The sequence below is a fragment of the Haplochromis burtoni genome, unplaced genomic scaffold (assembly GCF_018398535.1).
Source record: "Haplochromis burtoni strain Fernald_Lab_line unplaced genomic scaffold, NCSU_Asbu1 Contig_1, whole genome shotgun sequence".
NCBI classification, from domain to species: Eukaryota; Metazoa; Chordata; class Actinopteri; order Cichliformes; family Cichlidae; genus Haplochromis; species Haplochromis burtoni.
In genome coordinates this window covers 655,913-681,393 of record NW_024582362.1, presented here as the reverse complement: position 1 = coordinate 681,393, position 25,481 = coordinate 655,913, and the positions used below count along the sequence as shown (strand labels likewise).

The window sequence follows — 25,481 nt, the reverse complement described above, 5'->3', positions numbered from 1 at the left end:
CTCAGTTACTAAGGCATACACACACACGCACACATTACTGTAGCTGAGTCTGGGACTTTCACAGAGAAGTCTTTAATTTGCACTGGGGCCTGGCCTCCCACACTGCACAGCCCAAACCACCCACTTACAGCCATGCACTCTTCCTCTGACTTACTCCAACATATTCTCTCCCCTCTCCAGAACAGTGAAAGCAACAAGAACTCTCAACCACATAATTTTGCTGTCAAATAAAGTAAAAACTTTCAACATTCTGTAAAGATAATATGGCAAAAAAAACACAACAACATGTTTTTCTGCTCTTCAAAAAAACTCCCATCTCCTTTGGAAGACATTTAACTATATATCCCACTCCCTCTTATGTTTTCATTCCCTGAGGGGTTTAAGTTTGCAGGCCCTGCCCTGCCCAGCTTTAGCATTCAGGAGCCACGAGGATCATCCATAGTCAACACTAAGGAAATCCTTTCAGGGCTTTGCTTTTCCTTTGCCCCTGATGCCAAAACATAGACAGGAAGAGCAAAAATGGGGAGTGGGATAGTCCCTACCTGACAGTGGAGCCCCTATCCACCTGATCTAACACACCAAATGAGCAGTTTACTCTTTTTAAGTAATCCTCAAAGTAAAATAGTGAATTCCTCACATTAACAGGAAACTGTTGTATGTGCACTTTCTGCAGAGTGGAGACAGCAGGGGTGCATTGCCGCAGCCATTCTTTGTGTTTGCAGTAGCCCTGTCAACTCCTCCCAGCGCCCCTTTCTCATTTTCCCCCGCTCGCTTAACTTTGTTCCAAACCAATGGCAGGACGAGAGGAATGAATGACATTCTCTTTGCTTGTGTTTCCTGTGTCAAAAGCACCACTCTTCCTCCTTAAACGGCTATAATCAAAGCATTCCAAGCCGTAACAAGCAGGGACCAATTAAGTCGTAAGTAAATATAGACACCCAGCAGCCACCTAAAAAGCTTTAAGTCCTGCAGATTTATCCTATTCACTTTTATTCTGCTCCAGAGCATGTCGAGGCAGGAAATCACTGATGATTCAGGTCATGGAAACACATAATAATTAAACCTGATTGATGCTATGTTATAGCAAAGGGCCTGCAGATCCAACTTTTAATCAAAGGTTACTTACCATCACATTGCATCAGACCTTAGGTTGTACATTATATGGGACAACACTTATAAGTTGGTCCAGATTGCCAAATTGAACTGGCAAAACACTTCAAAGCAGGTGAAACTATGATGACATCTAGTGAAAGATTTCATATTGCATGTCTTTACTTTGCTACATCAGAATCACAAGAGCCGGATTTCCTTCAAATTGAATTTTCTTTTAGACATCTGACGGATAAAAAATTAGGAAGGAAGGTATACGGTCCAGCACATCGATGATACATTTAAAACAGAGCTGGAAAAGCTAGAAAAGCAGATCCACAGATGTAAAACTTTTGAACTAAATTTAATTCCTCTGGATTTATTTATCTTGTGACTAACACTCTTAAGCTGTCACTGTGAAAGAGATGCTCAGTGTTTTCCACTCAAGTCAGTGAAAGAGCGACAGTGCAAGTTCCCACTGGCTTGCATTCTCAGACAGTCGTGACAGGATGAAGTAATTACTGAGCGGCTGACACACCAGCATGGCTAGGATTTATCTTCTCCAGGAAGAGAGATAGCCAAATCACAGTTTACCCACATTGAGCTCCCAGTTTGGGCTTGATCCTGCAGCTGCAAATGGAGAAGCCACACACAAACACTTTGACACCGTCGCATGCGTACACACACCCCGATGCTCAAAAAAACCCCCATCGAGTTACAGCTGCCAACCGCAACTGAGAATGGCGTCTTTCTCCTTTTTATTCCACATGTGTGCTGCGCCTGTGCTAGTGTGTCACTACATGCCTTGACCCAGCCCTTGTTTCCTGTCAAACACACCTACTCGAACCATCAAAGCAAGTAGAATGACAGCATTATGCAGGTGTGTGTGTGTGTGTGTGTGTGTGTGTGTGTGTGTGTGTGTGTGTGTGTGTGTGAGAGAGAGAGAGAGGGTGCAGAAGAGAGAATCAGAGACAGATGACACCAGAGTACTGTTTAATTTACATCCCTCTTTGAATAATAATTCCACCTTAGAGGATGGCACCTTTGATCCACTGACACACAGGTGTAGTTCACATACAGAGGCGTAGGTTGCTAACACAGGGCTTTATCTATCCCTATAATTAACGGCCAGAGCAGGATTCAGAGAATACTATATGTGTTTGTGCGTTACCGAGGAACAGGCATGGTTCGGAGGATTGATGGAGCTCAAAGGTGCATTCCTGTACAGCGTCCTCAGCAAACACTGTTTGATGTCAGTGTCCTGGAGGCATATATACATCAAGGATAGCATGAATGTCAGTCATCACTCAGGGGTACAGCAACTCTTATTGATGACTAATTCCTCTCTCCCAGTCCCTGTGTATGTTACACACACAGAAAAACACACCGGTAGCATTCATGAGGCAGAAACTCCACCAAAAATAATATCTGATAGTAATCTGAGAGGAGAACTTATGACTTGCCTCACATACACAACCTACTGTTGTGGTAAAACACCAAAAGGAATTATTCTACGAGTAGGAATTCAGCTCCCTCTAGTGGTGACCAGCTAGGACTGAAAGAATGATAATTTCATTAGAAACACTGCCCTGTGTTGTTTTTCTGTTTACAAGTAAGATAAAAATAAACAAAAATCAATTTTTATTTAATATCATCTACATATCAGCTTCATATAGAAATTACATTTCAGAGAAATTACATTAAAATAATTAGCATAAACGTATTAGCCTGTTTTATGCAAAAGATCTTGCCATGTGCTCATATATTTTGTTTATTTCTATAGAAAGCTAAGTCATGGTAGAAAGTTCACAGTTTTTAAAAATTTGCCATTTGCGAGACATAATTTTACTAAATCTTGAAAGTAGATGGTGTGCAAGACTTTGACTTTACTTGTTTAATGTTCCAGTTCAAAGATACAGAAGATGAGTTGCAGTTTTTTTCCTGTTTATTTGAAACTGGAATAATGTGAGTAATAAGAAAAAAACATATTTTTGAATGCTGATGTTTCAACTTTTTCCAAATAATTGGAGATTTTTTTAAAATGATAAAACATGGGTGAAAACATGCAGCTCTGCAGAGCTCCAATAGAGCTTCATGGCTTAGTGCTTAGCTGTTTTAATTAACAACATTTTCACCTGACCTCTTTATCTTTGTTCTTTAGTCTCATTTCAGCTCTTCGAGTGGATTACCAGAAATCTGGAATTAACTTTAACCACAGTGCAGAGGAATCAGCAGGCTGATGAAAGGGGAAAAGTTGAAAGCGAGTTAAGAAAACCTCAGCAAGAACACCTAAAAGTGAAGGTTAATTCTGGCACATCGCATCCAAAGACATGTCAGTTGCTCTACTAAACAAATGCTGCAGGTGAATGACTCAGTAAATATTTAGTGAGGTCATAGCTTCTACTTTTTAATTTTCCTTGAGTGTACACATTCATCATGCAACCCCTCATTAAGTCTCTAACCCAAACTCAGTGCGGACTAATAATAGCTTCTCTGAGGACTGAATTGAAAGGTAAAAAAGGAGATAGAGAGAAAAAAAGAAAGCGTGACTGAATCTGTTAGTCACACAGATGCACACACCTGAGGCAGCTTTGTATCCAATACACTAAACCACTCCTAACTCTCCCAAACTCATAAAATAGAACAAGAGACTCACTGGCCACTTTGTTAGGTACACCTGTTCAACTGTTCATTAACAAAAATTTCTAATCAGCGAATCACATAGTAGCAACTCAGGCTTGTAGACATGCTCAACAAAAACTGCTTAAGTTCAAACTGAGAGTCAGAATGGGACAGAAAGGTAATTTAAGGGATTTAGATCGTGGCATGGTTGCTGGTGCCAGAAGATTTACAGAATGGTCTTGTTTATGTCAGAGGAGAATGGACAGACTGCTTCAAGCTGATAGGAAGGTAACAATAACTCAAACAACCAAGGAATGCAGAAGAGCATCTCTAAACACACAACACGTCAAACCTCGAAGCTCATCTTAATCTTTAATGGGAGATTCCCATCATGGATGTGCAACCAACAAATCTGCAGCAGCAGCTTTGAACATACAGCTTGAAGCAATAAAGTATTGTGCCTATTCTCCAAGAGATATCCAGCATAAAACACATGGTATTACAGTGAGCTGTAGAGGAGCTGATAAAAACAAGAAAATGTGGTAGAGAAGCATTATCCTGTAACTCTGCTGTTTAAAGTTCACTTATTTTATGGGAACAATAAACTTGTATCACACTGCATCAGTTTAAATGGCAAAACATTTGAAGAACTGCCATTTAAAAACTTATAGTGGTGAAACATTTCCCAAGAGAAAATAATTTTCTGGGCAAATTTTGAGTTACTGCTGAAGACTTGGAACAATTGACTGAATAAAACTGATGGATAGAAACGATCCCTTTGGGTAAAGTTTGCACAAACCGTACAGAATGAGAGAAAAAAGCAATATTTGAGATAAGAAATAAAATCAAGAAGAGTGTAGCAGAGGTGTTGATTAAAACTAAAGTGGCAGAATAACTGTCACATCCAAGCTTAATATATAAATAAATATTAGCCTTTACTAACTCTTGAGTTATTTATGACCTGATAATCTGGTGTTCCTGTGATGAAGGCCTTTATTGATTATAATATGTCAGCAGGAGAATTCTCATTAGCTTATATTCAGGATGCCCTCTTTCACTTACATGATAGCAACATAATCTCACATGACCATGGCCTAGTTGAATCACTGGAGCCATGTGTGTAATGTACATGTGCATGTGTCCAGAGCATGTTGTGCTCAGGAGGGACACTGAGCCTCATCTGAAAATAGAATGGTGAAAGATGGTAGGTGAGCAGGCAGGCAGCATAGCTGGCAACCCTGTGCATGACTCACTCAAACACAGATGGTTGGAAAGAAACATGGGGCCACAGACTGCTCATCTGTCAAGCAGTGGGGACTTAGCAGCCCTCCATCTATCCTCCGAGGCCTTGGACTGGTAAGTAGCACCAGTGATATTCCTCACTGTGGGGCTCAGCATGGTTCTCCTATGCCCTCTGGATGCTCACTTGCACGCACAGAAGTCTGTCATGAACTCCTGAGCACCCCTAAAAATAACTATATTAATAGAAGTAATAACAGCATATTTTAGTGTTATTTTCTGGAATTATCTTCATTTATTATATTTTCCTAACATGTCTATTAAAAACTGAGTGCAAACAGACTTTATGTCCAGTGTTGTTGATATCATGATATTACAGTGTGCTCACACAGAGGTTTTGCTGCTTCTGATGCAGGTTTGTCATTAATAGCCTAATAATAACTTTCGTTGCTGCGTCAGAAAAAGGATGCAGAGATAATCTCATGCCACAAATCAGTGATGCAGATTCAAAACACGCTTTAACTGAAATATAGCCAAAGTTCAAGCTGTTGTGATGATGCAGTGACATTGCGGTGTCCTAGCCCAGGAGCTGGTGTTAAAAATGTTTGTTCCTGTTCTGGTAGAATTAGGCTTCTGTGTTTGTTTACAGCAAAGCTCCAGATCCAGGTGACAACAAGTTAAAAGAATGCCACTACACTGATGTGATGGACTACAAATCTATTCTCCACTTGTGAAATAGGGGTACATGACACTCTGTGCTGAGACTGCATAATAAAGGGAGGCTTTGTATGAATTCATGAACTTTAATCTAAAACAACTCTATTACCAGTTTGCTTCGTGTACATGTCTGTGGAGTGGCAGGTTGATTTTCCTATGTCTGTACTGAATAATGCTACTTTAAGTGCTTGATGATTTGGTGAACTGCCTCTATGTGATCGAGATATAATGTTGTGCATGTTTCTACAACAAACACTTATTAAACTTCTTTATCGACTGGGACTTTGCCTTGAGTTTTATAGCTAAAGGCTCCACCCTAAAACCAGTGCATTATATTGAAATTTCTGATTTTCACTCTGATTTACTGAAAGACACTACAATAGGTCATAACTAATTAGGTTGCCTTTGAGGGATACATTTCAATGTGTATCCAATTGAATTGAGGTTTGCAAATGTGAAAAGGGCTGATTACATTTGCAAACAGCATATTCCATTAATATTAACTACAAAGCACTGCATGCATCTCATTAAGATCGGGAGTTGAGCCCCCCCTAAAAATGTGAACTTAGAATCGCCCCTGGTCTGACCTAAATAACTAGACCTTGCAGATGACTGTGTTGTGATGCTGTGCCAGGGCTTACTCTGCTCCATTCAGGCCACACCTGTTCCCAGCCCCCCACCCAGCCCAATCAGACATATACCAAAATAAACCAGGAGCTGGAACACGATCAACATTTCTGGGCTTTTATGAGCGGAGGCTGAAGGCATGTAACTCGTAGCTAATCTCACAGGGGAGATGTTCAAATGGAGTTCAGTTTGGAGGGAAAGTAGCTGCAGAGGGCCTGAAAGTTAATTTAACAGCATTTTACACAGATGACTCAGCAGAAACTGTTAAAACTTTTAGATTTCAGTTGATTTTATAAGGTTTACAAATACCACGGAAGGTAAGAATGTACTTTCTTAAAATTATTATTAAAATTGCATCACTTAATTTTATTCTCCATTAACATTAAATGAAGCACTTTGGTCATCGTTATATTTTATTGTTTGTTTATTTTTTAAGTCATTTCATTAGAAGCATGAATAAGCAGAAAGAACGGGATGGGCACGGATGATCTCAGTGTAAAGAGTGTCACAATAAAATTTCCGCTCTGGGCCTTCACAGTAAAACGCCACTGACGCACTTTAAAATTAAAAAGTATAACTTTCTGTATGTGACAGGTAGGTTTTACGTACATTATTTCTACTGTGGACACCACTTCGACCCTTTAAATATCTTTACCCGAATTATTCAAATAGTCTAACACAATTTCAGCGCGTTACGGGTTCACATTTCGCTGCACATGCTTTTATTTTGAAGGTGCCATCGCTCATCTTCCCCGCTTCTTGCAGCAGCTCGCCTTCGGTCTCACCTCGCTCGCAAACCACAGACAAACACAACAACAGTTAGTACTCACAAAGGTGTATCCAGTAGTCACACATGGCCACCAGCGCGCTGTACAAACACTGAAGTAACGGCATGTGAAGGGTCAATCGGCAGAACTGTGCTGAGATGAATCTTCTCTCCCGGTTTTCCTCTTTCACTCTGACGATATTGGATCTTCTGTCAGGATGTAGACGCGCCTCGATTTCGCCCCCTCCGCCCCGTGCAAGCAAACTTAATAAGTCATTCAAGGGTGGGACAGTCCCGCGTACGGTCACAGTGAAAACTGTACGCTAATAAAAATCCCCCCTCTCTCTTCATAAATCCCCCTGTTGCTCAGGGATTTACTCAGATATTCAAATACGTATCGCGTTTTAAATCCTAAATTGGCACCACTATTGCTTCATTTTTAACTTGTACATATGTCGCATAACTTATCTGTACGACAACTGCGCATAAAGTATCGAGCCACTCATCTTTTTATATTTTGCCAGGAAAAGTGAATATAGTTGGACTCACTTAAAGAAAATACAGCATGAGGCAAAAAAGAGTTTGTACAATTCCAATTTGCTTTAAAGTCAATGTTTGGTGTGACCACTTTTGTTCTTCAACACAGCCTGAACTCTCTTAGGCAAGCTTTCTTCTCATCTCTATAAGTAGTTTTCAGGAATAGTTCTCCAGGCTTCTTGAAGGACATTCAAACCCCACACTACTTCAGTAATGTTGATGTCCCTGTGACTGATAGCGTCCCATTGTCTGTTTTTCTATTCAGGTATGCTTTTACTGCCTTGGCACTGTGTTTGGATCACTGCCATGCTGAAAAATTAAGCCATTGCCAATCAGACGCTTTTGAGACAGTAGCTGCATAAACTGAAGGGCCAGATGCATCTGTCAGGTCCTGCGTCACATTTTTGATGCATCCTGCCCCCACCACTGGGTTTCTAATTCGTTTTTAGACCTGCCTATTCTTCTTTTGTTCTCCACTTCTCCACTTCCCTCAAAATTTCTAACGACGCACTGCATACCATGCCAAGATATGCCACGCGTCTGACTAATAGCTCACCCTACCCCTTAAAAAAGCAAAAAACAAACAAAAAAAAAAAAAACTATTTTAAATCTGTCAAACTGTGTTACTGTGACGGGCTACTAGTAACAAACGTCCTAATTATACATTTTAAAATAGGTTGTCTGTTATGTGCACACACAGCACTGATTCATCCTTTGAGTTAGTTGCCTATTTTATGCTTAAATGGTTCATAGTTCAGTGTTAAGGGCATAGCATACAAACACACATAAAGCATTCCTCTGAAAATGGTCAGGTACGAGGAATAAACCAAAAATGAGTGAAAAATCAGCCCATGTCCAAATAAAAACCTTGAAAGGCCTTCAGAAAGCCTGGAGTGCTGGAGCGCTTGAGAAAAAGATTACAAAAAAATAAAAATAAATAAATCAACACCTTGGAAGCGAAACAAAAAGAAATTAGGGATGGCTCAAGACTTTTCCACAGTACTGTACATATATATATAAAACAACTATTGTATTTTTAAAAACAGTTATCTTTTATCCAATTACACTTCCCCTTTTTCTTCTTTTTAAAATAGTAATATGTTTGGAGATTTAATCCCTAAACCACAGGAGATCCCTTAAAATGTGGAAATACTTAGAATATGTACAATAGCCAGATAATATAGTCATGCTCCTACTGCAAGCCAATTAGAAATCTTCCCATTCTAGCTATCCTCATGTGAGATGGTGTGCCAAAAGTTGAGAACTTTACTTCTTTTGACAACCAAATTTGAAAGCAACACCACTGACATCCCTACATATACAACTGGAGTTCCTTTAATGTGAAAACTTGAAAGCACAAAAATAGCCAAACAGAGGATGTGATTCATAAACTCAGTGTGATGACTGCCACCTTGTGGTTTAAGAATAAAAAAGTGTCCCTTTGCACTAAGCTGTTCCTAAACCTAAGTGGCAGCAATTTTATTGGAGGGTTAGCCTTTGTTATTGCACACAGTTCCTATGGGGGTTGTGGGATTGTTGAAGTTTTGATCTTCTTGTATGCAGATTATATAAAATACAATCTTTTTTTCTCCCCAACATCTGTCTGTATCTAATCCCTTTCATTTTATATTGAAAATGAACTTGCAGAATTGGCCACCAGTCAGAATACATGGCAACGACACAATAAAAAAATAAGTTGATTGCCCTACATTTTCAGTCCTGACCTTGCTCTGATCTCATCACTCATCAACGGACACAACCGGCAAGCAGATGGCCAAATCCACAGTAACTGACTACCGCAGCCTGAAGCTGAGAAAACCTACTCTGTGGTCATTGTTCATGCGACTGATGGATCTGTCAAACTTAATGCTGCCACAAAGGCCTTTCACCTGTACTCCTCCTTAAACGCACCTTGAGAGAGAAAAAAAACAAAACATAGGAGGACACAAAGAGAGAGCCCAAAGTGGCATTTTTCTTCCCTTTTATAGCATATGAGTCACCCTGACATATGACACACAAAATTCTGCCTTGCTCTGGGATATTTGCGTGGGCTGGTGGAGGTGTGAGGGGAAATCTGGCCCAATGCTTGGCTTGATCTTGATTCGGCCAGACTTCAGCGGTCTGTATCCCAGCCATATATATTTAGCACATCTAGAGATATTTATTCGCACAATCTCTCTCAGAACAGAGCTCCTGGAAAAAAGCCAGTGATTGTTTTTAATTGGGTCAAGCTGTCTTGTAGTTATTCATCCGCCCACTCACGGAGCTTCTGAAGGAAGAAAGAGCAGAGGTGTGGTGCTGTGTTTCACTGAGCCCCTGGGGGCAGTGTTGTACAGGATTTATCTCAGCCTGCAGTTCTCTACTGTAAGGCAGAGTTTGGAATACACATGCAGGGCTAGTGATTTCGACAGAGTAAAGCCCGAAAACATCGCAGTAAGTTTAGTGTTCCAGACTCAGACCAGTATGTTGAGTGTTTTTAAACATAGAAAATCAAATGTGGGAAAATGCTGCTGTCTGTAACTAATAGGAAATACCAAAACCAACAAGGTTTCTGTCATTGCCTCTGGTGACACCTTTCCACTAACTCCTACTGTGATTAACTGCCACTACAGTAAGAGCGCAGATGTTATTATATTCTAATCTCCCAGAAATCCCTCATACCCATTGGTATTAGATATTTGGAAATTACAAATATTTACTACTGATGCAAAAATTATGTTTTTAATTAAGCTATGCTTATTAATAAGATTTAAAAAAAAAAATAAAACCAATAAGCATATTTCCTCAAGCATTAAACCTTTTCTTACAGGAAATAAGATTCCCTGTCATTTATACTGTGCTTTTTATGAGATCCCCTATTGACTTTTGGTGCAAATACCAAATTTACAGAGGTTTTCTTAGCAGAATCTATTAGATATTTGATCTGGTTACAAGAAGTTAGCCTACACTTACTCCCAGCAAGACCACATTTGGTGTGCAAAGGTCGTTAGAAAGTGGTAGAGAAGTAATTAAGAACAAACCTAATCAAATGAGAAAATTCTTAATCCTTTCTCAGTTTATGTGCTGCATTTAAAAAATGCAGCACATAAAGCAACTCAGCCGTTCTTAATATAAAGGTTTAGCAACTAAACCTTTATATTAATTTGCATGTTTAATTATTCTTTTGTCTTTTACTTACACTAAAACATTTTTTAACAAAAGCGGCCAATCTAAACTACAGTTATATATGACAAGTATTTTATTAGTATTAATTTTTTTAAATTGCTCTTGTGCAGTGCAAGCAGATAGAAAAAGTATGCTAGAAGCTGCATAAGAGAACTAAACGAAGAGGTTGTTTTCCGTTGAGTGTTTGCAAGACCATTGGCAATATGGAACACAAGCATGCCTTAAGGAATGCTTTATTCAGCACAATGCCTCTGGTAGGGGCTGTAAAAAATTCACAGCCATTAAATCAAATATTGTCCTATAACTGATTACATGAAGCTAGGGCGTGAATACCTTTTTCTTTTTTTTTTTAAACCAAATCCTTTGGCACCTCTGAAAAATAGACGCTGGGAAATGTGAGGTTGGATAAATGACAGTAGGTCAGCAAGCATGGGAAACAAGGGGGAGAGAAAGAGAAACTATAAGAAGCTATGGCAAAATTCCCAGACTTAAGATATGCATGTATGCGGTTTCTAATACAAGGTCATTTATTCTTCCTGAAGAAGTGCCACAACAGGTTGATTTTCCCACACACCTAGCTTCGCTCGTATAAAGGAAGCGGCTCTAGCTGTTGAGCAAGAAGGCAAGGGAGGACAAGACAAAGCAGGGGTGAGGAGGTGATGAATATGTTAACTGGAGATGACGTGGGGGTGAAGGAGCCAGGGCTTAAAGGCAGTAAAATCCTCACATTAACCGATTGCTATGGATTTTCCGAAGCTTTAGAAAGAGGATCTGCTCCAGATTTTGTTAAACCGATCCAAAGGACCTGATGTCTTGGCCAACTGTTCGAGGCAATAGCAGCATGTCTGCATTAGTGAGTTTGCAGGTTAACGTGTGTGTGCGTGTATGTGCCAGTTTAAGCGGGCACGGACGCAGGCAACAGCAGCCACAGCTACTTCACGTTCAAAGAGAAGAGATCAAAGGACGACCCTTTACTTCGGTCTCCTTCCTCGGGATTAAAAAGATCATCAATAATAATGGGCTGGAGCAGTGCAGTGGGCAAACCGGAGAGAAGCATGAGCGGAAGCTGATAGGTCTCTTGCCTGCTGTGTGTCTGTGCGTGTGTGTGTGATATTTTGGCTTTTTGCCGTGGGGACAAGTGGGAGCTGAAAACCATAAGTGCGGGCTGTTTTTCTGGAACCAGTGCTTGAACCAGCCTTCAGAAACATCATGCAATATTCACCACAACAACGTCTTCATTTCTCGCTTTGGGCTCCCAGACGATTTCCTGTGAAATGTATTAATGTGCGTGTGTTTGCTCGTGTGAGCGTTCACATCGTGAAACAACAGAAATAAACTAAACTGTAAAAGCTGTGAATGTTTGCTTAGGAGGACGTCACTGTGCCGACAGTTATATGTTCTTTATAGCCTACTATGTGAGAGCTGAGAGAGAGAGCGAGAGACTGCAAATGTCAAATGTCTGTTATGAATATGAAATTATAAAATGCATATTGTTTGCTGTATTTTCCCGTGGGTAAAGGGTACTTTGAGTACTGAGTGCTGTAAAATGCTAGCCTACAATAATTTTACAGCAAATCCCCATTATGTGCACATGTTACCTACATTAATATGGACAGGAGGCAATGTTTACAGCTACCGCACATGCTGCCTTTGACGGCTGAAACACATTCTAGCCTTTTGATTGTTTCTAATCCCAAACAGCACCATATCCCCCCCCCGTGCTTATTTGCCAGTAATTTACTGAAATGACTAAAATGTTGAGATTTCCAGTTCATTTCCAAAAACAGCAGTTAGAAAGAAATTTATAATATCCTTCAATAGTTGGGAAGAAAAACAGAAATCTTCGTAGCCTCTGTAAAATCTGATTATCAGGTTTTTAAGGAGTGTTAAGATGTGGAGGGTGTTGTTTCAGTGGTTCGAAACCATCTGCCATCCCTGTACTTTACACACTGCATTAGGAGAACAACTCCTACCTAACTTTAACCAGATGATCACATTAAAAAAGTCATCCATTCAACATGCAGACACATAGAGACTTTTCCCTCCTCTCTCCAGTCTCCATCTCTTCTTTTACTCTTAATCGCGGTCTCGCCCCAGTGGGAGACAAAGGAGAGGTTGAGATAATTAATTACAGTGACTGATGAATTTGTGGTGAAAATCTGAGGTGATGAAGTGTACAGTAGTATAGTTATGACAGTAATCTGAAGCAATCCCCTACCTTTAGTACCAATCACAGTTAAATGCTTTCCACATCACCTTGTAATATATCACTGTTCTAATGTCCCATGTTGCGTGCTTAAATCTTAGTTTGATTTTGAGATACCAGGAGGTCAAGAGGTCGACAAAGTACGACACAAACCCGAGACAGAATATTGCTGTCAACTGGAAGGAGTTGTGTTATGTTGCCTCATCAGTACCATACACCGGGCTATTATGTCATCTTTGAAATTCCAAAAAATAAAATATCTGTCCATCATCTGTCCAACTAAGGCATCACAAGGATGTTCATTAAAATGCCAACAGCTATGAGGCAACCGCTTCTAAAATATGTGCTACAGCAAAGAAATCTCTGCTTAGTCACCAGTCACCTGACAAATGTTTAAAGGTGTTGCCTTTGTGTTACAGATCAAGAGCGAGCCCTGCAAGCCATGTGTGAGACAGCCAGAGAAATAGAGACTTCCTGTACCACGTGTAGCAGCTGTCTAGGATGAAAACCCCATTTTAGTCCCTACAACACTTCACCTGATAGATGATCTTCATTATCTCTTCCTTCCTCCGAGGAGGGAGCTTTGAATGTCTTCCTCTTATCACTCTCTCCGTTTTATAGATCAATAAGTACTACCAAACAACAGAACAATCAAATGAATCCTCCATTGCCTTTAATTGCATTCCTAACTTGGCCTCTTCTTTGATATATAATGATAGAAACAGTGGGGTGCAAATTCATATTTTGTCTAATTTCACTAACTGGAGCAGGAAATGATAGTCTGCAAAGACGTCAGTTGGAGCAGTTTTTAAAGAGCCTTAAATAAATGTTTGCTCAGAGTCAGTAGTAAGCCCTTTTAATTCACTGAACAAGTTTTGCAATTCTTCCAATTTGCAGTTAATGTGTTTAATTAGCTGGCTGTAACCTTTGTCAACCTGGTTTGGGGAAAGGCTGTCTTTTAATTGGCATAATTAAATAATAATGAAAGCGAACACCAATGTGCGTCAGGCTATGGTGACTCAACGTGCACCGTGTAAGGGAATGACGTTTAGATTTGCAGCGGGAAGCATAGAAGCACCCAGTGCTGGATGCCAGCACCACTCAGCATCAATACTGCATGCAGTAATGCTGGAAAACTAAGCACTCCAGACCATGAGGCACACAAGAGGGCTAAAATAAGATCCAGCAGTCAGTGAGCTTTACAGCTCAAATAAGCTCTTATGCGAGAAAAAAAAAACAGTCCGGCATTCATCTTATTGTATCAGAGAAGAAAACTGGGTCAGATGGATAATAATATAGAGGGTCTGGGTCTGTGTTTGCAAAGTGAAACTAGTCTGCAGCTGGCTAACCGAGTCAGCTCTTTTTTATGGAAATAACCAAGACTGGGTTTCTGCAGAAGAGGGAAAGAAAGGAGAATATTTGACTTGATGACCATCAACCATGTGTGTATTGCGTGTTTATGGATAAACATTCCAGTGAAGTAAGCAAGTAAAGTGCAGTATTAAGATATTCATTCAGAAATCAGAGTGCATCCATAAAATATACTTTCTAAACTCATATGAATTTATAATAGGTTATGTATGTTCACTCAGTCATCAGCACATGAGTATGCATGCTTTAAGCACATGTTCCCACCCACCTGTGCTGCTCTGGATGGTTCTAACAGTGGTGGTGGTGCGTGGGGGTGAGTTGGTCCTCCTGCTTCCCGCTGTGACGCTCCCCTCTTCCTCTTCCTGTGAGCAGCCTTTCTCGATGGCACGCACGTAGCTGTGGCTCCGCATACGGAAACACCCAGGCATGGGCAGGTCTAGGGCATCCACTGCTTGTGACTCCATCTCACTGAACACTGACTCACACACCGCCTCGATCTGCCCATTCACCTCCACCTCGCTCACCTGTGGAGGAGGGGAAAACAGACAGACATACATACAGTATGTGCACACAAACATCCACACAGAGGAAAAAGAGAACACCTTGAAAAATAACAATGCACAGGTGCGTACCAGCACAGTGTAAGAGAAAGGTGAATGGACAATATGTTACAGTAGCAAAAGCCAGAGAAACATCTTTTAGTGCTGCAAGAATTGTTGTTACTGTACTACTCTACTGCTCAAAGCTTCACCAGGCAGGAGTTTTATATACAAACACAGTTAAAGTGCAAATTGGGTGCTGCAACATAACATTGGGGTTTCAGCGTTACCCATAATTTATGGCAGGCAGATTCACCACATTTGGTCAAAAGAAAAGAGAAAAAAAATATTTTTGTTTTGTATAAATGCATCTCTGCCAAGGAGAAATAATAAAAACCGCAAAAGTACTTTTAACAAAACATCTTTCAAATCTTTTGACTGAAATCCAGCCATCAAAATATTTGCTTGCAGTGAATTATGTTCTACAACTCTGTGCCTTTTGGTAATGCATCATACACTATTCAAGCTTTTTTTTTAGCACATCAAATCACAGAATTTCCATGTCAGTGCAGAGTACAGCAATTCATTTTTGTCACTGCTTTTACCTCCACGCCGTCTTATGAAGCTTTAAGCCATTTATAGGAATTTACATATAGCCCACTTAAAATAGAAATACATTGGAGAAAAATAAAAGACTATCCAAGGGGTGCAGAGGGGGAAGAATCCCTGTAGGATAAAACTTCAAAGGGCCATACAACACAGTGAAATACTACGCGTGTTATTAAAGGTGAGAATGGGAAGTGTCAAAGCTAAGACTACTGGGATTTGAAATGTGACTCAAGGACATCTAATTACACCTACATCATTAGCTAGTGCAGCTTCAAAACAGGCTCTAAAGCAAACACAACTCAGAAAACTTGCGACAGACTTGCAAGATGGGTGTGTGGGACAGACTGGGTTATGTGAGGGCAGATAATAGGATAGTTCCCAGGATATCTTCACAGGGAGTGACACAAATGAAAGAAGCAGGACTTGGTAAGCAGAGTGTAGAGTCAGAGGTGTAAGTGCACATTTGTAGAGTTGGGAATCAGGAAGGTTTGTGGACCTTGATTCAGTCTATTGACACCAGCTGACACTAGATGCAAACAGTGAAATAGAGAACCTAAGCAGCACCTTTATTCTTTTTGTTGATGCCAGGTCCAGTGTGACATTCTCTTCTTGGCCTGCTCCATGCCAGGACTTGAAGGGATGTCTCAGGGGTCCATCATTCAGATGGTGAGGCAAACTGTTGCCCCTGGGCTTTAGAGGGGAGTACATATTCCCATTACCCCAGGCAAAAAGATAAACTAAGTTCCCCTGTCATTACAAATAATGCAATGTATCAAGCACTGCTCAAAATCCCAAATGACTAACATCTTATTTTGTAGCTGGCAATACATTAACAGACCTCCACCAGGCTAGTGTGTGTCTTGTTTCCTGGCCAATTCTTCAGTATGTTCAATAACTGTCACATCACCTCAAATGCCCGTTATTATTTGGAACCTATCCGACTTTGAATTATTCATAAAAATCACATTGCTGCACGTTAAATGAGTAGAACAGCTTAAGCTTGTCATTTTGGTTCGCAAAATATGCTGATGCAGAAAGAGCGTATTATGGCAAAAGAGGGAACTGAGGGAGGTCTGCATCCCCTCCTGTTTAATTAGCCAATCTGAAAATATCGGTATCATCGGAGCTCCAGAAAACAGCATGTACACGTACACACTAATTAGGAGATCGGGGTTTTTTATATTTTTTCATAATTTGCCGGATGGTGACCTGATTGCTAATTTAGGTCTTAGAATGGCTACCGATGGGATTTCCTCCCACTGCACAGCCTTATCGGATGTAACAGTAGAGGTACGAGGGCCGTAGAGGCTAACAAAAAACAGGCATGGGAGCCAGAGTGCCACCAACCTGGCTGATGGTGCTCATTGCTCTCATGTAGCTCTCGTTTCGGGAGCGGAATTTAGGCGAAGCCAGCAGCCCTGCTGGGTCCAAGCTGTCCAGACTCCTATTGATGGAAACCTCACTCACCGCCCGCAGATAGCTGTGACTCCGGATCTGCAGTTTGGGTGAGTGCTCTGTGGAAATCCTGCCATAAGGGAGGGAAAGAAAGAAAAAAGGAAGGGGTAAAAAACAAACAAAAAAAAGTCAAAACAGGAAAAGCAAGAGATTAGTAAAAAGGTGAAAAACCAAGGATGATAAAGGCAGAAAAAGAGCAGAGGTAAAGAGGGGGCGATGAAAAGAATGCAAGAGAAGGCAATTTCAAGTACTTGGAAGTGTGTGAACCGAAAGATATGGATCAATCCACAATTGCTTCAGGACACACCATTATCTAATCAAACAGCGTAGTTCTATTGAGAACTGCTCACAGTAGCTTAGATAGTTTGTCCTTGAAGCTCCTTGTAAGCACTTTCTAAAACGCTTAATCATGAGAACTCTTGTATATAGAGATATGAACGTCTGTTTCTGTATGCCTGTGAGGTATACTTAATTTAGAGACTGTGACATAAAAACACAGAAATATATTTGATACACATCCTGTATGAAAGGTATGAATAGATGTCTCATTAATTGTCACCTGCTTTCAGCCTGATTGCTTAGCATGCTTCACGTCTATGTGCACGTGTGCATTTGCGTACCCGCAAAAAAGGGTGCTTGCTGTTTAGGTTAAATAGCAATTGGATGCAAGTTAAACAACGAATTAATCACAGCAAATAAAACCTAAAAAGCAGACTCACTTCATTCTTGAGGAACATGGCGGTCTACTAAACCAAGTGAGGAAAGAATACATCACAGATTATATATAAATTCTCAAATTAACGGTGAGAGCCACGTCTTTTTGTAGCCTCTCTTATTCCACACACATATAAGAGCATCCGCATATAGGTACTTTGCTTGTACAACTCTTAGTCTCTGCCTTCATGTCAGGTCAGCTTTAATTATGCATTTCTGCCTTAAAATAGTGCGCGGTTACCACAGCAAAGCAAACTAGATTACTCATTCTTGGATGGAAGATTGGAAAGGCGAGGTGAAGTGGAAGAACAGATAAACTACTGAGATAAGAATAAGTGTGCCGAATGGACAGTTATTAATTTTAAAACATGTCTCCATTTAGCCCGACTGTCCTCCTGGCTCTTTAATATTGAGAATAATATACTAGAAGATACTCCACAGACACAGAAAAATTCATGAGTTAGTCATGCTGCTGCTTTGTTTGATCAACACAATTGATCATTTTGAGGTCTTCCATCAATGTTTTCTAATAGTTCCACTGTATTTTTAAGGAAAATCATTTTTTCCACCAGATGACAGGAAAAGAGGAATCTGGTGTATCTGAATCACCAAATAATTTTTTGAGCCAAATGTCATGTTTTATTATATCTTAAGTATTATTAAAGCTAAATGAATTTGATTGAGAAAACAAACTCAACACAGCTATATCATGCCTGGGAGTAACATATAGTGGTAATGGGTGATCTCAGAGAACTGATAGACAGAGTCAATTAAACAGCAACTATCACGACAACCAAGTCCATCCTTGGGATGTACCATCGACAGATAGAGGAACTGGCTGACATAAAGAAATCCTTCCAATAGCTACAAAAGGCCAGGTTAAAAAACAGCACAAGCCTTGAGCACCAGGTCCATAGAAGCAGGAGTCTACTGAAACTGACAGAATCCAAGTTGCAGAGTGTATAAAAGCACCCAAGAGACTATCCAACACATAGTAGCAGGATCTAAGATCCAAGATGGGACAGCATAGACTAACAGGCCCAACCAAGAGGCTGGGATAGTGTACAGGAAAATATACACATGGACTAGGAATCCCCAAGTCCTGATGGGAGATGCCACAAAAGGTGGTTGAGAACAACAGAGCTAAAGTCCTGTGGTACAGACAAGCAGTAGCTGCTAAATCAGCCAGGCATAGTGGTGGTTTCCAAGGAGCAGAAGACCAGAGTTGTGATAGATGTGCTAATCCCAGCAGACAGCAACAAGTACCAGGGACTGAAAAAAACAACTGGAGCAGATGTGTAAGTCCAAAGTGTTTCCAGTGGTAACAGATGCATTAGGAGCCGTGACCAGAAAGCAGATTTCAGGCACAACATCGGAGATCTCTGTCCGGAAGAGAAAGTAGCTGATAAAGAAATCCTACCAATGGCTGGTCAAAGCTGGACTTAAAGACAGCACAGAGGCACTAATCATGGTTGTGGGGGCTATGGCCCCTAAGGCAATCCAACACGTAACAGCAGAGTGCAAGATTCTGGCAGGCAGGGCATACATCTGTGCTGAGTATACCCTTTATCTTTAGGTCAAAATAGGATGCGTATAGTGGTCCCCATGGTAATCCAAGCACTTGGAGCAGTGACCCCCAAACTGGGCAGGTGGCTCCAGGAGATCCCAGGAATGACATCTGAGATCTCTGTCCTGAACAGTACACAGCAAAGATACTGTGCAGCACCCTCAAGCTTCCAGGTCATTTGAATGATTGCTCCATATGATGCATGATAGACTGTTTCAGAGATATTCGAATAACTATCAAATTAAACAACCCATGCACTCCACATGAACACCTGATACTGCCACTACTATCAGAACTCCAACTTTCAAATCAATCAGTTTCCTAATCAAGCATTATGGTGGTTATTTGATTAATTTTAGATATTTTTAAGGAAAAGAAAAAGTCTAAACTTTGGCAATGGTTAAAAGATCATAGCCTGTAGTTTACAGGAGAAAAACAACAATCTCCCATGTTACAGTCAGGCAATTTAACCTTCAACACCAACATACACAACCTCTGTTGCTTCTGAAGAGACTTTTCAGGCTTTTAATTTTGATCTCTTTCCCAAAATTTCCGACCAGTCTGTGTAATTCATGGTTCCAGTGAAAATGTGACAAAACAATTCAAAAAAATGGTACACAGAGTAAATATAAAGTTTGTACTTCTGTCTATGTTCCACTGTACCTATACCTATACTTCCCCATGCAGCACTGCCTACAGTACTGCAATGGTTCACTTCATTATAGAATTGAAACGGTACATATTCTAAAACCAAGAAAGCGAAACTGGTGTGACTCATTCATATCAGCCACCTTGTGTCTTTGGCTGTGGGTGATTCACAGAGGAATCAAGTCAAGGAAGAATCTACCCACATCATTTTTCTATCCACATCTCCTCTTGATTTCCCTGTGGGGCTGATTATAGAACCAATGATGTCTATTGTGGCCACTTAAATTGCAGACCCAGCCAGTAATCAGGACCAGTTAAGGATTGGGGGGGAGTTTAGCATATTGCAAGCTGTTCCACTATGAAACAAGTGACATAAATGAAGACATTACATCAGGAATCTGTCTGTCGTCTGCCGATTTCCTCCACATTTCTCGTTCTTTTCTCATAATTCTACATAATTCTTCTTTTCTGTTTTTCATCTTCACATCATGTCTTTTTTTGCGTTTTGCTTCAAATGTTTTTTTTCCTCAACCAGTTCCCCCTGCCTCTTCGCGTGACAAGATTTCTTAGTCTAACTGCTTTTACCTTCTCCGCTTTCATCCTTCCCTTGCTTTCCCCTCTTAGTATATCTAAATAAAGAGCCTAAACACGGTGGTTGGAGGGATGGAAGGGTGTGTCTTAGAGACACACAGTAAACATGATAAAATCTAGGCCACAAATAAATGTTTATGGCAAAAAGAAAGCTTGGAGTTTGTGACTGAGCGAAACAAGAAAGAATGTAATTTCTCCTGAGCTTGTTGTTGTCTGTCAGAAATAATCCCAACCATTCATATACACTCTTTATCTGCATGCCTTGTGTTTTAATAAAGGAGGAGGTTGCAATTGGACGAGAATTAGCAAATTTCACAACTTCTTAGGAGCAATTCCCAGCTAGTCAAGGACACAATGGCCACAGAATGAGCTCGAAAACATATGGAACAACAAAGCTGATTATTAAATCATTGCGGAGTGTAACAGACTTGTGCCAGCTCCCAAAAGCACCATGTGAAAACAAGATGTCAGCTGCTCCCGCCTCATTCTCTATCTCCAATGTGCAGCACTGCAGTTTGGTTTGTTCCATTGGGTTCCATCAGATGATGATGGCGTTCCCGGGGCCAAATTCAAGTCATTAGTAGGCCCCAAGCTGTGCCACTTGCACTTACGTAAGGGTGTGTGTGTGTGTGTGTGTGTGTGTGTGTGTGTGTGTGTGTGTGTGTGTGTGTGTGTGAAACCAGTAACAATGACGGAGCACCCACTGGTGTTCTTCTCATCTCTGTATATTACACAGCTAATCAGTCACAGCCTCGTGCAGCGCCATCAGACTGTCCTCAGTTCTTTAACTGTTTCAGTGCAGTATGACGTAGGATATCTCCAACGGTCAGATCATGTGTTGTTATACAGAGTGGCGGTATAAAGAAAGGACACCATCAAAAAACAGCAACAGCAATTACATCCTTTCATTATTTATTTCATAAAAACTAAAGTGATAATGCAGAAACAGTGTGTGAAAAGCCAAGCACACTCCTTCTATTGGAATTAAGAGGGAAAGCATCAGCCACATGTTGCTAATCAAATGCACTTTAACTGATTGTAGGCAAGTGTGAGCACCTCCATAAAAGCACAGGTTTTGGCAGCTTGTCTGGGGCATTCAGGTGTGTTAGCACACTGTCAAGGAGGCAAGACATCAGTGATGAGCTTACAGAAGCAATAGTTGCTGCCCATCAGTCTGGAAAGGGTTATAAGGCCATTTCCAAACAATTTAAAGTCCATTATTCTACAGTGAGAATGATTCAAGACTGTTACCGATCTTCTGAGGAGTGGAAATTCACCGAGAGCTCAGGCCGTGCAAAGTACAGAGAAACTAAAAAAAAAACTCAGACGCTACAGGCCTCAGTCAGCATGTTAAATGTTAAAGTTAGGGCGACAGTACAATTGGAAAAAGACTGAACAAGTGTGGGTGTTTGGAAGGGTTACCAGAAAAAAAAAAACAAGGCAGACTAGCTTACATTTACATCTTAACTAACAACAAAATGTTGGGTACAATGTTATTTGGGCAGACAAGACCAAAAGATGTTAAGCCATAATGCTCACAGCATCTCAGCACGAACAACTCATAGCAGCTATGAAGAGCGGTGGTAGAGTAGGTGATGATTTGGGATTGTTTTAAAGCCACAGGAATGTGCACCAACTGCGCTGACCACAAATATCTTTGGATACCAAAATCCAAAACATCAACTATATCAAAGGTGAGGCCGACAGCTGTCCAACAGCTAAAGCTTGGCCAAAAATGCATTATGCAACAGGACAATGATCAGAAGCACATCAGCAAATCTACAACAGAATGGCAGAGAAAGAAAATATTCAAAGTTTAGACCTCTAACTGAAATATTGTGATGGGATTTTAAGTGCTAAATCCAATTGTAAATCCACAAAGCTCCATGAAGTGAAGCAACGTTAGAATAATAGAAGAGACTGATAGTCATGCAGAAAGTCATTACCTCAAGTTACTCCAAGTTATTGCTGCTAAAGTCTACAAGCAATTGAGGTGCACTTAGTTTTCCACAGGACCATATATTGGTTTAGTTTTCATTAAATAATGAATAATGTGTAACGTGATTTGTTGTTCATCTGCGGTCACATTATTCTAATTTAAAAACCTGTCAATATTAGATTTATTTTTTAATGATGAAATGATATGTACAACCTTAGACTCACTGACTGACTGTACACAACAGGGCAATGGATTAAAAAGGCAATTTCTGGTATATTACAACTCAGGTTTTTACGTTTTCAGTCCTTAATTCTGTGATATTACGATAACTGGTACTCCCAGAAGTAACAGGAAACAGGATGACATTGCTACAGTGGAGCTGGGGAAGCAAAAAACACGAGCTGTCAGAGACAATCAGACAGGTTGTAAATAAGCCAACAGATAACCTACACCACTGCACTTGGAGGAAAAATTAAAGTGACTACACTAAAGTGTCAGATAAAACTCCCACACTGCAGAGCAAATCTGTGTATGCGTGTTCACAATTATGCCAAGAAGGGTTGGACAGCAAAATGTAATTGATGACCTCCCACCATGCTTCCTTACCATGAACATTAGCACAGTGTTTTAATATTATAGGAATGCTGGCCAAAAAGTACAAAAGTGGTATGAAATTAAATTGAAAACAATTTCAATCAATTTGAAGTTCCAAAAATTGAATGTTCCACTTGTTTGCAAAGAGATTAAGTTCTGCCATTGGGCTTGACAGTGTGGACTAGATAAAATATAAATAAATAAAAATCTTGATGGACTCTGTTACTGCTGAATACTTTATAAACTCATGCTGTGAAAAAATAGATTGCAGAGCAGAGAATGCCCTATATAACAAGAAACAACAGCTTGAAACTCTTCAAATAATGAAGCTCAGCTTTTAACCTCAGATCATTCGAAAAGAATTGCTTCAAAAGAAAGGGAGAGAGAAATAGCTGATGATGTTCTCAACTCAATGCATTTCTGAAGAACACAGCGCTTGCTTCTTTAAAGAGATTTCAGTAGGTGAGCTGGCATTGTGGATTTTAAATCAGGGCTCAGTCGCTCTCAGTTCAGTGTGTTTGTGTATTTGTATGCCAGCTATGAAAATAGAGGCATGTCTTTATTGTTGTAAACACAGAAAAGGTAATTAATCTGTGATCACCAAGAGCCAGGAACTTACACATAAGCCAAACTGCTGCTGGGAGTACGCTGACTAACACTGACTGCCTCCATCTCAGTTGTTTGTTGACTTTTCTCTTTCACTCTCATTCCCTTCATCTCTCCAATCTGCTTCACTGACACTGTGCAGAGTGACTCCAGGCTTTCAGCACACTTAACACATTTTATTCAGTAGCATATGCTCATTTATAATACAGAGTTAGATCTAAAGTTACAAACAGGGGAAAAATGATTAGTCTATTAGGGCACAAACCCAGGACAGAAATGTAATCAAGATCTTTTCCCACAGATTAACAACAAACAGTCAAAACACAAAACCACTCACAGCTGCTGCTTCAGATGAGCCAACTTTATTTTTTTTTAAATCTTTTGCATGCTACATTAAAGAAAGGGCAACTCTGTGTTCTTGTGTAAACAGCTTTAGTTCACGCCTGGCATTTTTCTTACCTTTTAGATTTATTTAATTAAGAAAAATCCAAATCTTTACAACGAGTAATTTCAAGTAATAATTTGCGCCCTGGTACACACTCACTTGAGCGTAGTCATCTCTGTGAGAGACGGCTGCGTGGCCTTCAGGTAGCTGGCTCGTCGTGCCTGGACCTTGGGCGAGGGTTTGGGGCTGCAGTCCGAGTCGCCGCTGTCCTCCTCAGCCATGGCCTTGATATAGCTGCCACTGCGCATCCGCCGGCATGGAATCTCGTCATCTTTCCCCAGCGGAGAGAAATTGCTCCACTCATCCTGAGGCACCTGTAGAGATGAGGTGAGATTAGGTAAAGAGGTATTGTATACATGTCACCCTCTGCACTTCAGGGCCCCTGCAGACATACTTACACATGAATCGCAAGCAGACTCAAAAAAACAAAACAAAAAACCCCCCAAACCCAATATTTTCTCAGTTGTCTGCACTGAACTTTATACCTGAAAAGATTCAGTAGTAACAGCATCAATGCAAAGTCTGCCTTGATCATACCATAAGCCTGCCAGTGCCAGTTGCCTTCTTTTGTCTGTCCTGTGATGCATGCTGCATATCAAATGTAGGGAATTAATTGTTTTGACAAAATGTTGCAGTACCTCAGCTTCTGTGTGCAGTCCTGCCTTTTCACAGACACTAATGAAGGTAAAAATAAAAGGAGGTAAAGCTATCTTCTAGCCCTAATCTAAAAGAGAGGGAGTCAAAGACAGCAGACATGGAAAGAGAGAGGGTGGGGGAAACAAAGGGGGTTTTGTTCAACAGAACCACTGCAGTGCTAAGGTGAGTGGCTGTTAGGGCACCAGCTCTGAAGTGAAAGAAATGAGATACAGAGCGAGAAAAAAGTTCACAAGGATCATTCAACAGACTTGTGTGTAGCTAGGAAACCAAGCTGACCTTGATGTCAGGGGTAACTACAGACTGTGTTAACATCTCAGCAACAGTGGTTTGGATGGGGACGTCAAAAGTGAATTATTCTAAGACAGAATGAAAAAGATGAATTGAAATAAAAAAAAGGGTATTAATTTTGCTTTAATCAGCTTTTTGATGGAACATAAGAGTATGGAGGATGGTGTAGGCCGCTCCCTCTGGGTTGGAAAAAGGACACCAACTCTGAAGTGGCAAAACTGCAGTTCTTCTAACGGCCACTTGAGGCTGGCTCCAAAAGCGAGTCATCTTCAGCTCTTAAACGAACAGCATACTCAAAAAACTATTTATGGTCTCTGTAGCCAGTGTTACTCTTTACAACCGATGAGGTAAGGATGACTTTTTATAACCCACCCTTTTGGATTTGGTCTTCTAAGCATTTTTAATGCAGATTTATTGCATGCTATGAGGTAGAGCCCATCCCAGAAGTTTGTGCTTCTGTTTTGATTACTCAAATTCTTTTACTACTATT

The 25,481-nt window shown here is 40.5% G+C and overlaps 1 protein-coding gene across 3 annotated transcripts in view; it reads right to left on the bottom strand.

Moving 5' to 3' along the window:
* dlgap1b (discs, large (Drosophila) homolog-associated protein 1b) overlaps positions 1-25,481 on the bottom strand; it is a 96,160-nt gene that overhangs the window by 18,755 nt on the left and 51,924 nt on the right. For 2 of the 3 annotated variants that reach the window (XM_042218085.1, XM_042218140.1), the window contains exons 4-7: positions 24,146-24,360; positions 16,835-17,012; positions 16,052-16,177; positions 14,608-14,863 (exon numbers count right to left, since the gene is read on the bottom strand). In XM_042218085.1, the coding sequence (XP_042074019.1) occupies positions 14,608-14,863; positions 16,052-16,177; positions 16,835-17,012; positions 24,146-24,360 (775 nt within the window). The remainder of the gene's footprint in view (positions 1-14,607; positions 14,864-16,051; positions 16,178-16,834; positions 17,013-24,145; positions 24,361-25,481) is intronic. The other variant, XM_005912366.3, reaches the window with a different exon arrangement.